Here is a 13,470-nt window from a genome sequence, read left to right as displayed (position 1 = left end):
TTGAGGCACAAACTGGAAGGACTACTGAAAGCAAGATTTTGTCCCGTGTTTAATTTCTGGTGGTATTCTGTTGGTCTTTGTGACCGTGATAAAACGAGAGTGGAATTATAATTGTAAACATGGTTTTCTTTTCTTTTTGTGATTTGTGTGTTTCTGCCACCTTGGTGACAGAGAGCAGTGGCCATGACCCATGGAGTCAAGGTATGTGCCGTCCTGTCTGGAACTCGGTCTGGCTGTGCAGTGCCGGTCGGCGTCCCCACAGTGACACCGTTGCTCTCTCTCACAGGGCCAGCCGGGGTATGCGGGACTCCCTGTAAGTAGCCTCAACCCCACACCTGCCTGGGCGGGGAGCGAGATTTCCACGTTGTGAGGGAGCCCAGTGCTGGGTGGGTGCCTGCGAGGTAGAGCCCCCAGGGTCTAGCACAGGGTCTCAGGCAGGGTGGAGCAAGCTCTTCTCTGCCTGTCATTGGTCAGGACTGTGAGGCAGGCGCATCCTGGGCAGCCATGCTGGGGGTGAGCGTGAACAGCCATTGTGGTCCTGGGTCACTAATGCGGGCCCTCATTCCTGCCTCTCTCCCTGCAGGGGCCAGCCGGGCCAAAGGGAGACCTGGGCTCCAGAGGCCAGCAGGGCCCCCCGGGACCCAAGGTGAGGGACTTAGTGCCATCTGCTTAGGGATGACCCCCTCTGTGACCCAGAGAGGCAGTCCCAGTCCATCCAGGTGATCACTCTCTGCAGGGGGACCTGGGAGCCCCCTCGGCCCACCCAAAGCCTGTGACAGATTCTGACATGGATTCTCCTCTCGGTCACTTGACTGTGACCCATGGGGAACCCCCCAAGATGCCCAGCCACAGAGCCCCCAGAAGGGCAGGCCTGTTCATGTGCCATGCTGGGGTGTTTGTGCGGGTGCCAAGTGGGGTCTCGGCTGCAGTGGGTGCGGGGGCCCTCTCCCCTGGAGCTGGCCTCCCTGATGCGCTGCCTGGCGTTCCAGGGTGAGAAGGGTGAGCCGGGCACAGTCTCCGGCCCTGACGGCAGAGCGCTGGCCTCAGCCCAGAAAGGAGCCAAGGTGAGGCGCGGGGCCCGCTTTTCACCCCTCGCACAAGCTTCTGAAGCACGGTTTCCCAGGGCCGTGGAGTCAGCGTGGGTGGGGGGTTGTCCAGCTCCTGGCCATGCATGAGAGCCCTGAGCAGGGTTCCGGAACCTTCCACACCTTCGGCCCCTTCCCCTTCCTTGTCTTTTCCTCTTTCACAACCACATTGGGAGGCCCCTCAAGGCCCCCAAGTCTGAACGCTCAGATGGGCTGCAGCCCGGCTGGTCCGTGGTTTTGAGGGCACTCAGGGTCATGGCTCTGGGCTCAACTGCAGGAAATAGAGCCCTCAGCTTTGTCCAGCGGGAGCTTACGTATCCTGCTGTCTGGCTGCCCCTTGGCCTCAGGCTGCAGCAGGGGCTGGGGTCAAGAGTGGGCTCCTTGAGGGGCCTGTCCCCAGCAGGTGACTCTCCAGACAAGGCCCCTGGGTGGGTCCTGGGGAGTAGCTGGACCCAGATCAGGTGGCTATGGGTACAGGTCTATGGGAAGCCGTGAAGCCCCCAAGGTTGAGGACAGGCCACAGGACCTTGGACCCCAGACCCAGAGAAAACTCTGCCAGCCTCAGCTGGCATCATACCTAAAGTCAGGCCATGGGAACTCTCACCAGGACACTGCAGGACAGCCCCTCAAGCTTCAGGGCCCCAGGGTGCACCCCTCCATGTAGCCCGGATTGATACTGTACTCCAGCACCCTCTCTCTGTTTGTTTCCTTCCCTCCTGGTTGTCAGTGCTTCAGTGCACGTCCAGAGGGCATGCAGATGGGCACAGGGACCCTTTGGGGGTTTACGCTGGTGGCGGGGGAAGATGACCTGCGGCCACCTAACAGTGCTTCTGGTTTCTGTTCAGGGGGAGCCCGGCTTCCGAGGACCCCCGGTGAGTAGGCCCACACCCTTCCAATGTACCTGTGCATGCGCCGCACCCTGGAAGCACCTGCTACCACCTGGCTACTGAGCAAGCGGCCTGAGTGGCCAGAGTTTACACCCCAGCTGCGTGTGTAAAGCTCAGGACAAGTGTTGGTGGGGGACCACAGCAGGGTCTGTCTGCTCACCTGAAACGTGGCTCCTCTCCGCAGGGTCCATATGGGCGGCCCGGGCACAAGGGAGAGATTGGCTTCCCCGGACGACCGGTGAGGATCGGGGCTTCCTTGCTCTGTGAGGGGGCAGGCAGAGAGCACCCCAGGCCCATGGGGGCCATGGGCTCCGGGGAGAGTGGACTGCCATCCTTCCCACTGTCCTCCCCGAGGGGGGCCCTGGCTGAACACATCTCTCTTTGGCACGTAGGCAAGGAGTCCTGGCCCTGTTCGTGGGCAGCTCACACCTCAGGAGGCCCCGGGTGGGGATGGGGATGGGAGCTGCTGGTGGTGTGAGGCTAGAGGTGGGCTGGGTCCACCCTGGTGGGGACTGACACAGCGGCATGAGGCTGGCGGTCTTGGCCAGCACCCAGCAGTTTCCCCTTCACTCTCCCTAGGGTCGTCCTGGGATGAACGGATTCAAAGGGGAGAAAGGGGAGCCAGGAGACGCCATCGGAATTGGTACAAGAGTGAGTGTCCTTTAGGGGGCGGACCAGGCACAGCTGGGACACCCAGTACCTGGAACAGCCTCATCCTCACTCTGTGCTGGTCCTTGATGCCTAGGCCTTGCACACATACACGTACGTGGACTGCACACATGTGCTCATACACACAGCCCCAGCCCCCCAGGAACTGGCACTTTTTCTTGGAAGGGCATCCAGGTTGGCGAGGGTTCTGAGCTGCAGGCTTCTCTTCACTCAACGCCACGTTATAACTTGTAGTAACTCTGCCACCTTCTGAGCCAAGGGTTTTATTTCAGTAATGTCAGCATGGTAATGCACTTGTAGCCATTTGTACCTGAGACTCAGTGCTTGCTTCTGACACGCCCGGCACCCAGTGTCCCACCAGCCACTCTTCTGCGGTCTCTCCTAGAGGGCCCACCCCAGTCATGTCTCCTCCCCCCCCTGAATCTCAGCCCAGGGCCCTGCCACCCCTCCCTGGTCCCTGCCCAGAACCCCTGTGAGCCCAGCCTGGCAGCGGCAGTGGTCCTGAGCTCACTGTTCAGGCAAATCTGCTCTTCTCATGTTTTCTTTGCTGCTGGTTCTTCATGGAGGCTTCCTTCCCTTTCGTGGACTAAAACTGGGCTGCCGTGAAAAATCAGGGCAACATTTTGCAGGGTTCTGATGCAGAGACGAAACAATTGGTCACATTTGTCAGTAAGGAAGAGAGGCTCTTGAGTTCTTTTCATGCTGTTGGGGTTTAAAGGCGGACAGGAAAGGGCAGCACACACTCTCCTGGTTGGGTGCGTCCCACCTCTGGTTCTGCTTCTGGTCCCTCCGTCCTTGGTCATACTTAGACAGTGGCTTGGGGTGTGACCACTATGACTCGCCAAAATGCTGCTGCCCTGGCCAGGGTCAATGGCCATACTGTGAACCTGACTGACCAGAGCTTTCTGTTCCTCCTACACAGTGTCCACCTGGCCCCCCAGGGCCTCCAGGGCCCCCAGGGCTTCCAGGGCCCCCATCTCTTCCCCGGACCCCTGTCTATGACAGCAACGTAAGTCCCCTGGCACCCACTCTCCCCTCCCGAGTCCTTAGGAGGAGTCCTCAGTTGTTGCCACCTTCCCGCCACTCACCCCCTACCCCCAACCCCAGCGAGAGGTAGCCCAAGCTACCGCCTCTGCGTAGGGGAGATGCGGCACTTCTGGGAGGAAGCCAGGTAGTGGGGCTTGGGCTGCCTGTCTTGGGGGCCACAGTCAGTTAGAACACAAGCCCCCCAAGGGAAGTACAGGCCGGGGACAGGGAGAGCTCTCTGGAGTCTGAGTACTGAGCACCAAGCCCCATGGTTCTTGGGAGGGTGGACATCCTCATTTCACGAGGCTCGGAGGCGTGAAGTAGACTCGTTGGGTTTCCTCATGTCAGGACCAGAGCTCCCTATTTCGAATCCTGTGTCCTCTCCCTCCTGCTTCGTGCACCCCTGTCTCGGGGGGTGGGGATGACTCAGGTGGAGGGTGCCTATGTGGCCTCAAAGAGGGTACTGGGGCTTCTGGACTCAGAGGCCCTTGGGTGGGTGGTAACCTTGGTTTTCAGGGCATCTCTCTCAGAAGCCAACTTTGGCTTGTTCTTTGCAGGCTTTTCTGGAGTCTGGCCCTGCGGGACCTCGGGGATTGCCAGGTGAGGGCTCCTGGGGCCCCCGGGAGATCTGGGGATGAGCAGCCCTTTACAGGGAGCTGGGTGCTCCAGGACTTGGGCTCCCTGCCCACCTGGCTCTGGGGCAGCAGGAATTTTCTGGGGATCTAACTGTGGACCAGAGTGGACACAGGTGGCCACCTACTTACTGTCCACAATTTAGATTCAGCTTCAAAGGGCATATTCCTCTTATGCACTTGATAATGGGCACTGGGGTCTCTGTCCTTCCAGGGCACCAGGGGCCTTCTGGACCAAAGGGTGACAAGGGAGAAGTGGGCCCGCCCGGACCACCAGGTGAGAGTGCTCTGGGCAGCCCTGGGCTGAGGGGCTGGGCTTGCGGCTGCCCGCTCCACGCTCCTAGGGGAAGGAAGTTCCTTCCCAGCTCACAGGACCCTGACAGGACCTGTGGGGCTGGGCTGGACTTGGGGACATCTGGTTGGCCCTGTAGCACTCACAGGGCCCAGCAAAGACAGTGGGGCCAAGACAGTGGCCAGACAGGGTGTTCCGTCACCCCGCCTGCTGAGGAGCAGGGCAGGGCCCCAGTGTGTGCCTCCCAGAGAGGACCTGGCACCTCTGATAGGGACGGTGAGGGCCTTGAGGGCAGAAGGAAGTGATGCTGCCGAGATCGGGGATGAAGGACAGTGGAACCATGTGGGCCAAGGTGACGGCAGTGTGGCAGAGTCCGAGGCTCCGAGACCCGGCCCTGCCCAGGGAAGGCCTCGTGCCTGTGAGATGCCAGGCGTCGAGGGCGAACCATCCCTAAGGGATGAGCCAAGAGCGAAAAAGAAATGCGTAGCCAATAACCAACAGAAAGGAAACTTGATCTAAAAGATGGACAGAAAGGAGAGAAAAAGGAGCACAGAACAGGTAGAACAAATAGAAAATAGGGAGCAAAACAGTTCATTAAAATCCAACTCTAACATTAAGTGCATTAAACCTGGATAGGCTAAATACTATAAAAACACAAAATTCTCAGTGGGATAAAAACAAAATTGTGCGCTGCTTACAGGAGGCACTCCCTAAATGTAAAGACATGAAAGCACATGTGAGGAACCAGACAGGTGTGTCTCAAGGCAGAAACATCGCCAGAAATGAAACATTCATGACGATTAGAGAAAACCCACCAAACAAAAGGAAAACATAGCAAGTCCAAATCTGCCTGCGCCTAACAGCATAGCTTCAAGACGCAAAAAGCAAAAACCGGCAGAACTAAAAGGAAAGACGTGAAAGGCAGTCATCGCAGGACGTTTTAAGCTGGCTTTCACTAAGTGATGGGAGCCGCAGAGAAAGGGCAGGTCCGTCGGGAGACTGGAGGATCTGAACGGGTGACGACCTGGACCCCAGGCCCTGGCACCAGCACAGAAGACACAGCCTGTTCACTGCAGGGAACCGTGCCAGGCAAAAGCAAGTCTGCAGGTTGGGAAGAGGTGACATCATTCAGTGTGTCCTCTGATGACCATGGAAGCAAGCAGGAGACCTACACTGAAGTCACAGCTGGAAAGTACCCGGGTCAGAGAAACCCCAGCAGAGCTGACTGAACTCCCAGAGCCGATGGATACCGATGCCAGTACTGAAGGAGGTGGGTGCGCTGAGGCCCGTTTGCACCCTCACTCTGCCCCCACCATGGCGCTGGAGCAGCGGGACCCCCACTCGATGAGAAGGACTCAGGACAGAACCCCGGTGGTGACTGCGTGTCAGCTGGGCCATCCTTGGACTCCCACCAATCAGGGGTATCACCCCAGTGATCCCACCTTCCGGCTTTATCCGGTTTCCAGAGTAAAGGTCATGGGAGAAGGTTAACCCAAGGTGACTTTCCCACCTGGAAGGAGAAGGGGTTTTATTAACTCTTACAAAACCCAGCTTTAGGTTGTACATATTTCTAAGCATCAAGCCCAAGAAGTTAGAAAACAAACAGCAAATTTAACTTGAAGCCAGTAAATGGGGAAAAAATAGTAAAAGTCAGAAGTGAATGAAAAAAAGTATATGTACTAGGAAGCATCAAGAAAGTCAAAACAGCAAGTTAGTTCTTCGAAAAGATTAATAACACTAATGTGTCCCTCGCACGGCTGGCGGAGGAGAGGGGTGCAGCAGCGAGGCCCTGGGAAAGGGTCTGCTCTGCCCCCTGCTGGCGGGAACTCACTCCACCACCCAGTGCACGGTTTTGGAAAGAGAGAGAGAAGCCTGGCACTTTCTCAGACAACACGTTTTCCATGTTCAACAACCCAAAAGGAGCCACAGATAAACCATTAGAATTAGCAAGTAAATTTACCATGGTTGTCAGGGCAGTTGACAAAATCTGCGACCAGTCGTAAACAAAATGAACATTTTAAAAGGCTCCCATTAGAGAGGGATCGCTTGCTTATTGCCAGAGGAGGAGTGGGTGGGGGGAGAATTGGATGAAGGGGTTCAAAACGTACCAGCTCCCTCCCAGTTCCAAGGCAAGTGATGTAACGAGCAGTGCGTGACTGTGGCCAACCTGCTCTGTGGTGTCTTTGAAAGTTGCTAAGGGACTAGATCCCAAAAATGCTCATCACAGGGGAAAGAGCTGTGTGTGTGTGTGTGTGTGTGTGTAAGACATGATGGATGTTGGGTAAACTTATTGTGGTAATCAATTCACCGTATACCTCAGCCAAGTCATTCTGTTCTACACCTTGAACTTACGCAAGTTGTTTGTCAGTTATGTCAATAAAACTGAAAGGAAAAAACGGCGCTGTGAACAAAAATATTCCGAAAACCAAGTAACTAGGAATAAGTGTAACAAAATAGGCAGAGGGTCTCTAGACAGAAATACAGGAAGAAATGAAAAAGCCACGGCTGATGTGTGGGGGGAGGGCTGTAAGGGAAAGATTCTGCGCCCACGGCTCACTGAGGCCCCGCCCACGATCTCTCCTTATAGGGCAGTTCCCCTTTGACCTCTTCCAGCTGGAGGCTGAAGTAAAGGTGGGTGACACCCCTCCTCCCTTTGCCCAGCGTCCTCAGACCACTGCCCCACCAAGTGCCTCCTTCTGCCCTGGCTTGGTTTTGCAGGGACTCACTTGGGTGCAGTGAAAAGCCTGCTGGGCTTGTGGGGCTCAGCGCCTGCCCCTGCTGACACCAGCAGGGGGAGCCGGCCTCTCCCGAACAAGCCTTTCTATCCACAGGGGGAGAAGGGTGACCGAGGGGACGGTGGGCAGAAAGGAGAGAAGGGCGAGCCTGGAGGTGGTGGCTTCTTCGGCTCCAGTCTGCCTGGACCCCCTGGCCCGCCAGGCTTCCCTGGGGCTCCGGTAAGTCTGGGTCCCAGGCCACCCAGCAGGTGCCGACATCTAGACCCAGAGGCCTGCATTCTCCAGAGTCCCCGGGGAGCTGAGGGCAGGACCAACCTGGCCATGAAATTCTGATGAGGCCCACGGGCTGTACCCTGCATGCTTGGCCCCAGGCATTCCTGTCCTGATATTGCCCTTATGGTGGGTGGGGCAGGTGGGGGGAGAGACATGTGGCAGGCCTGGTGGGTGCACAGTCCCTCCCTCCCCAGGGTGGCACGCTGACCTGGGGGTGTCTCCAGCCAGGGAGGGGGCACAGGGTGGGGCCCTCACCCAGCCCTCACCCAGCCCTCATGCCCTCTCTCCTCCTGGCACTGCTCCTCCCAATCAGGACCCCTCAGGGAGACTGTGCCCTGGAAGATTCCAAGGCACAGTGGGCCCAGCTTCTGCCTGGGGGACGGAAGGGGTTAAGGGCCCTCAGGGGTCACATTTTTGTTCAGGGGCTGCTCTAGTCCACGTGCTGGGATCAGACCCCAGCAAAAGGGACACACAAGGTGGGCAGCAGGGTTCTCCCAGGTCCTGGGGAGGGAGATGACATGGCTCAGAGGCAGCCTAACCTCTCCAACGTGAGTGTCCTTGGCCTGGGGACCTAGCTGACAATGCCACGTGTCGTCTTGTCCACCTTAGGGTCCCAAAGGAGAAAGCATCAGAGGCCAGCCAGGCCCACCTGGACCTCAGGGGCCCCCCGGCATTGGCTACGAAGGGCGCCAGGGGCCTCCTGGGCCCCCTGGCCCACCAGGGCCTCCAGGGCCCCCTTCCTTCCCCGGCCCTTACCGGCAGCGTAAGTTGGGCAGGAGGGGCCTGGACCCCAGCCTTGTACAGCTGGAGCTGGCAGGTTCCCACATCTGGTTTCTGTCTCATAGCTGTCAGCGTTCCTGGACCCCCAGGCCCACCTGGGCCCCCTGGGCCCCCCGGGACTATGGGAAGCTCCTCAGGGGTAAGCATCCCCCTGCCCCTGCCCCTGCCCCACAGGGACCCTGGTGCTGAGGCTGGCTTTGCCCCAGGGCAGACACAGAAGCCCTGAAATGTGGTTTCTGAAGCAGAAGTGGGTGCCAGGAGGCTAGGACTGAGGTGGGCAGGGGAAGAGGACAGCCGTGGAGTAGGTGCCAGTGGGCAGGACTAGGGTGCAGAGAGGGGCTCTGGCGGCCTGCGGACTCGCCGCAGTGTTCATGGATAGCCGGGGGACATGCCAGGTCCCCTTCTCCCTCCTTTCCGAGGGCAGCCTCTGCCACTCCGCCTTCTCGGGTATTCTCAGGAGCCAGCCTGAAGAGAAGGCACCTAATTAAGTCTTAAGGACTGCTCCTTGTTGGGGGCATCCATGGGCCCACACCAGCACCCTGAAATGTCCAAATGCAGTCCACCGAATGCCCCACCCGTTGGGACAATGTTGCCTCCCTGTCCCCACCCCAACCCTCTCGCTGTGAGACCAGTGCCACAGTGGGAACCTATTGGGTCGGGCATCCAGCAGGTGAGGATCTGGCCCACGTACCAGACCATGCTGGACAAGGTGCCTGAGGTGCCAGAGGGCTGGCTCATGTTCGTGGCTGAGAGGGAGGAGCTGTATGTCCGTGTCCGAAATGGGTTCCGGAAGGTCCTGGTGAGTTCTCAGCATGGTCTTGTCCCTGTATGGGCCATAGAAGGGGCGGTGACCTCCTGCCCTCACTCATGGCAGGTAGGACAGGGGAGAAGATGCAAGGTGGGAAGCTCTGTATGGAGGAGGGAAGCCCCAGGCTCCCAGGCAGGCGGCACAGGGACCCAGGCCACAGCTGGCACCCACAGCAAGCCCTTCTTCCTGCCACGGTTGGGACCCTCAGGCCCATCCTTAGGGTGGCCCTCCCCAGAAATAACTGACAGCCAGCGCTCCTCACTATACTTTTTTTTTTAATTAGTAGAATCTTTTTGCGGTTTACAGGGAAGTAGCCCTCACGCTCTTTAAAGTGCATGGCGGTACTAAATGTTTATTGTGCCAGGCACTGTGCAAGCACCGGGCGCAGCCGTGCCAGCCTCCATGGGGAGGGAAGTCCTGGCTGGGCATGTAGACTCAGGAGGGTTGCTGGCTGTGGGTGCTGCTTCATAAAGTCACTGGAGTGACCCCCGTGTCTTCTTCCAGCTGGAGGCTCGGACGCCCCTCCCACGTGGGACGGTAAGGGACGCTGCTCTTTCCCAGCTGTGCGTTTAGGGGTGCAGTTCTTTGAGCCTGGTGGGTGGATGGCCAGGACGTGTGGTCTGTGGACTGTCTCTCATTTCTGGAGCAACACTTCGTGCTTTAGGACCCTGAAGTCACCTCTGCTGGGGACAGAGAGTACACACACCAAGAGGGCCTCCCTTCAGTCCACACCCATTGTCCTCCCCAGGCTCCTGGGGCCCAACTCCACTGTCCATTCGAGTCTTTGCTGTCCCTTATCCAAAGTGCCGGGCACAAGGACAGACCCTTTCAGGGTGACAGAGGGTAGATGGAGGGGAAATGGGAAAAGGAGATGGGTGAATGCCTGGGCCGAAATACTATTAACAGGTAATAAGTACCCAGTAATAGGTATATAGGTAACAGTAATAAACTATATGGCGCTGTGGGAGTGAAGAATTGAAAATCGGGTGGGGGGTGCAGAGGTTGGGATTTTAAGGTGGGGGTTGCCCCATCTCTCCGGTGGGAATGGAGCAAAGGTTCGAGGAGTTGAGAATAGGGGCCCATCGATGTCACAGGCCAGTGTCTGAGCTGCAGCAAGGGGTGGCTCGAGTGTAATGGGGCCAAGGGTGCGTGAGCAGAGGGCCATCAACTGGATTTAGGTGTGAACAGGATGGCCGGGCGCCCCAGCTCGCCGCTCTTCCAAGCAAGAGCATGAGCGAGGGTGCAGATGAACAGGGTGCTCTGGTGTGGCAGCCAGGAGCTGGGGCCCAGGCAGGAGAGCAGAGCCCGAGGGGCACCCCAGGGCCTTGCTGTCAGGCATGGGAGCCCCACCCCACGTACTGTCTGTCCCTTGGTCTGCAGGACAACGAGGTGGCTGCCTTGCGGCCACCCCTGGTGCAGCTGCACGAGGGTAACCCCCACCCCCGGTGGGAACTGCCCCCCTCCACTGCACGGCCCTGGCGGGCAGATGACATCCTGGCCAGACCCCCTCGGCTGCTGGACCCCCAGCCCTACCCTGGAGTCCCACACCACGGCTCCTACGTGCACCCCCGGCCAGCCCGCCCCACTGGTGTTCCTGCCCACACCCACCAGGACTTCCATCCAGTGGTGAGTGACCCCAGGGGCTGAGTGCCCACCAGCCCCTGAGCTCTCAGGGAGGGTTCTCCGGGTCCGTGGTGTCCGCCTTTGAAGCCAGTCCTTGCCGTGTCCTGGAGAAGCGGGGCTGACGCATAGGACAGCACTGAGGGTGGAGGCCCCCAGAGCTTCTTCTGCAGAGGTGGCTGGCGAAGCTTGAGGACAGGGACTTGCTTAGGAGGTAGAGGGGTTGGTGTTGCCCCCAGCACACCAGACATCTCTGCCGCCCTGGGCTGAGGGACCCCAGGCTGGTTCTCCAGGGTCCCGGTGGCTGTACTCAGTCCTCACAGGACCGGCCTATGCTCAAACTCACTGCTGTTGCCTATGCAGGGCCCGACAGGAAGAGGGCAGGCAGGGGGGTGGGCAGAATGGCTGGGACTGCTGACCTCGGCTGACCACAGCTGACCACGGCTCTCCTGCAGCTGCACCTGGTTGCACTCAATGGGCCACAGCCTGGTGGCCTACGTGGCATCCGTGGCGCCGACCTCCAGTGCTTCCAGCAGGCGCGTGCTGCGGGTCTGGCGGGCACCTTCCGCGCCTTCTTGTCATCACGCCTACAGGACCTCTACAGCATCGTGCGTCGTGCTGACCGTGCCACTGTGCCCATCGTCAACCTCTGGGTGAGTGCCCTGCCCTGTGCGTGCTGCTTCCGGAGCTGGGATGAGGGACCTGGAGCTCAGGGCTCACTGGGCCAGTCATGCCCAGAGAACCCAGCAAGGCCCCTGTGCCACAGTGCCCTTCGAGTGGCTTTATTTCACGGCTCTTCACACATCGTCGCGTGCTTTTTGGGTGCTCTGGAGCACCAGTATTTCAGGGCCATGGGTGGACTCTCCCCAGACCTGGGGCCCAGGCCTGGTCTGCTAAGGCGCCTGGCCACTGGTCCTCTGGCAGAGAGGGGACTAGAGATGGGCAAACCAGCCTCACTTCCCTTCGCAGGACGAGGAGCTGTTTCCCAGCTGGGAGGCCTTGTTTTCGGGCTCCCGGGGCCAGCTAAAGCCCGGTGCCCGCATCCTCTCCTTCGACGGCAGAGACGTGCTGCAACACCCCGCCTGGTAGGTGCCCTCGTGAGTGCAGCAGCTGGAGGTGGAGGGGCTCTGAGTCTTACAGAGTGCAGGCCTGGCCAGGGACAGGCCCCAACTCTGTACCTGTGTCTCTAGTCTGCTCCTACACCGAGTATGTGCTCACTGTTTAAAACTCACGAGATCCAGAAGAGCATTAAGGCCACAAAGCATTCTCTGTACAAAACAAAAGTCACCAGCCTGCTCCCTGAGCAGGCACCCCACCGCTGCTGTCCCAGACTGGCCAATGGCCAGTGCCCCAGGGGCCTGCCAGGACTACCCGGCTCCCACTATCTGTCATGTAGATTCCACAGTGAGCAATTTCTCCTGCAAATTCCCCAAAGTAGAATTTCCCAGTCGTATGACGTGTGCACTTTGAATACTGGTGACAACTGTCTGTTTGCCCTCACACCCAGCGTTCCTGTGCTTGCCCCGTGTGAGGGGACCTGTTCCCCCAGCGCATGCTCTCAGAACATGGTTCGTGGGTAGGACAAGTGTGTGCCCTGCCCTCACTGAAAAGCACCCAGCCCCGAGGGACCAGTCTTAAGGGTCACAGAGCCAGAAGCAGTGGCAGTCCAAGGGTGGCATCCTTAGTGACTAGGGATGGCGTGACCCCCTGCCACCACATCCAACCACAACCTCAGCCCTTTCCTGCCCGGGGGTGGCCTCCAGCCCAGGGTGGCAGGGCCAGGTGAGACTGACAGCCCGTGTGTCCTGCAGGCCACAGAAGAGTGTGTGGCACGGCTCAGACCCCAGCGGGCGCCGGCTGACTGAGAGCTACTGCGAGACCTGGCGGACTGAGGCCACGACAGCCACGGGCCAGGCCTCCTCGTTGCTGGCAGGCAGGCTATTGGAGCAGAAAGCCGCAAGCTGCCACAATGCCTTCATCGTCCTCTGCATCGAGAACAGCTTCATGACCTCCTCCAGTTAGGGCTTCTGCCAGCTCACACGGATGGATGGACAGATGGCAGGGGGAGTGGAGAAGCCCCCGGTGTCAGGCAGGGAGCGGCAGCAGGCACCCCAGAGGGGTGCTGGGTGTGGGGACCTGGCTGGGACACTTTCCTGTGTGGTTCACATTTCATATAATCCTCCAGAAATAAAAGAAAGCCAAAGAGTGTATTTTTTAAAAAGTTTAAAACAGAAAGGCTGGTGCCAACTCTTTGTCCTGCCATGCCCCTCCCGTGCCCCAGCTGGCGTGGCCCGGTCATGCAGGGCGCTGTCGTCAGGTCAGACCAGGGGCCCCACTGGGCCCTGTTTTCTTGCCACCTCCAGCACTCACTGCCCTGGGGAGGTACATGTGACCCGGGCTCCCTGTGGGTTTTTCAGTTGCCCCATGCAGGTGCTCACCCAGTTCCTGCCTAGAACCCTTTCTGGTGTGCAAAACCCAGATCTGCCTGCGGACCAGCCATGGCCTCCCCATCCCTTCTCTACCTGGTGCAGTGGCTATGCCAGCTACAGAGGAGGGCACTCCCAGCTGGCCAACAGGACCACTCAGGCCTCGGGTGCCAGGGGTGACCATCTCCCCTTGGCCTCTCGCAGCAATACCCCACTTCCACTGGAGCAGTTCCCAAA

At 59.0% G+C, this 13,470-nt stretch overlaps 1 protein-coding gene across 5 annotated transcripts in view; it reads left to right on the top strand.

Annotated features, from left to right (window-relative positions):
* COL18A1 (collagen type XVIII alpha 1 chain) overlaps window positions 1-13,015 on the top strand; it is a 73,122-nt gene extending 60,107 nt beyond the window's left edge. For 3 of the 5 annotated variants that reach the window (XM_053658012.1, XM_053658011.1, XM_037158168.2), the window contains 20 exons: window positions 172-201; window positions 287-313; window positions 584-646; window positions 990-1,064; window positions 1,931-1,957; window positions 2,157-2,210; window positions 2,552-2,623; window positions 3,564-3,650; window positions 4,225-4,267; window positions 4,514-4,576; window positions 7,179-7,222; window positions 7,423-7,545; window positions 8,209-8,362; window positions 8,445-8,518; window positions 9,050-9,178; window positions 9,692-9,724; window positions 10,568-10,813; window positions 11,263-11,460; window positions 11,777-11,892; window positions 12,619-13,015. In XM_053658012.1, the coding sequence (XP_053513987.1) occupies window positions 172-201; window positions 287-313; window positions 584-646; window positions 990-1,064; window positions 1,931-1,957; window positions 2,157-2,210; window positions 2,552-2,623; window positions 3,564-3,650; window positions 4,225-4,267; window positions 4,514-4,576; window positions 7,179-7,222; window positions 7,423-7,545; window positions 8,209-8,362; window positions 8,445-8,518; window positions 9,050-9,178; window positions 9,692-9,724; window positions 10,568-10,813; window positions 11,263-11,460; window positions 11,777-11,892; window positions 12,619-12,829 (1,869 nt within the window). In that variant the 3' untranslated portion in view covers window positions 12,830-13,015. Of the gene's footprint in view, window positions 1-171; window positions 202-286; window positions 314-583; window positions 647-989; window positions 1,065-1,930; window positions 1,958-2,156; window positions 2,211-2,551; window positions 2,624-3,563; window positions 3,651-4,224; window positions 4,268-4,513; window positions 4,577-7,178; window positions 7,223-7,422; window positions 7,546-8,208; window positions 8,363-8,444; window positions 8,519-9,046; window positions 9,179-9,691; window positions 9,725-10,567; window positions 10,814-11,262; window positions 11,461-11,776; window positions 11,893-12,618 lie in introns of all 5 variants that reach the window. The other 2 variants (XM_053658010.1, XM_053658009.1) reach the window with 1 other exon arrangement.
* The last annotated feature ends 455 nt before the right edge of the window (window positions 13,016-13,470 follow it).

This window comes from Artibeus jamaicensis, unplaced genomic scaffold (assembly GCF_021234435.1).
Source record: "Artibeus jamaicensis isolate MK-2021 breed Jamaican fruit bat unplaced genomic scaffold, CSHL_Jam_final scaffold_474, whole genome shotgun sequence".
In the NCBI taxonomy this organism is placed as follows: domain Eukaryota; kingdom Metazoa; phylum Chordata; class Mammalia; order Chiroptera; family Phyllostomidae; genus Artibeus; species Artibeus jamaicensis.
This window is presented reverse-complemented; position numbering and strand designations above follow the sequence as displayed.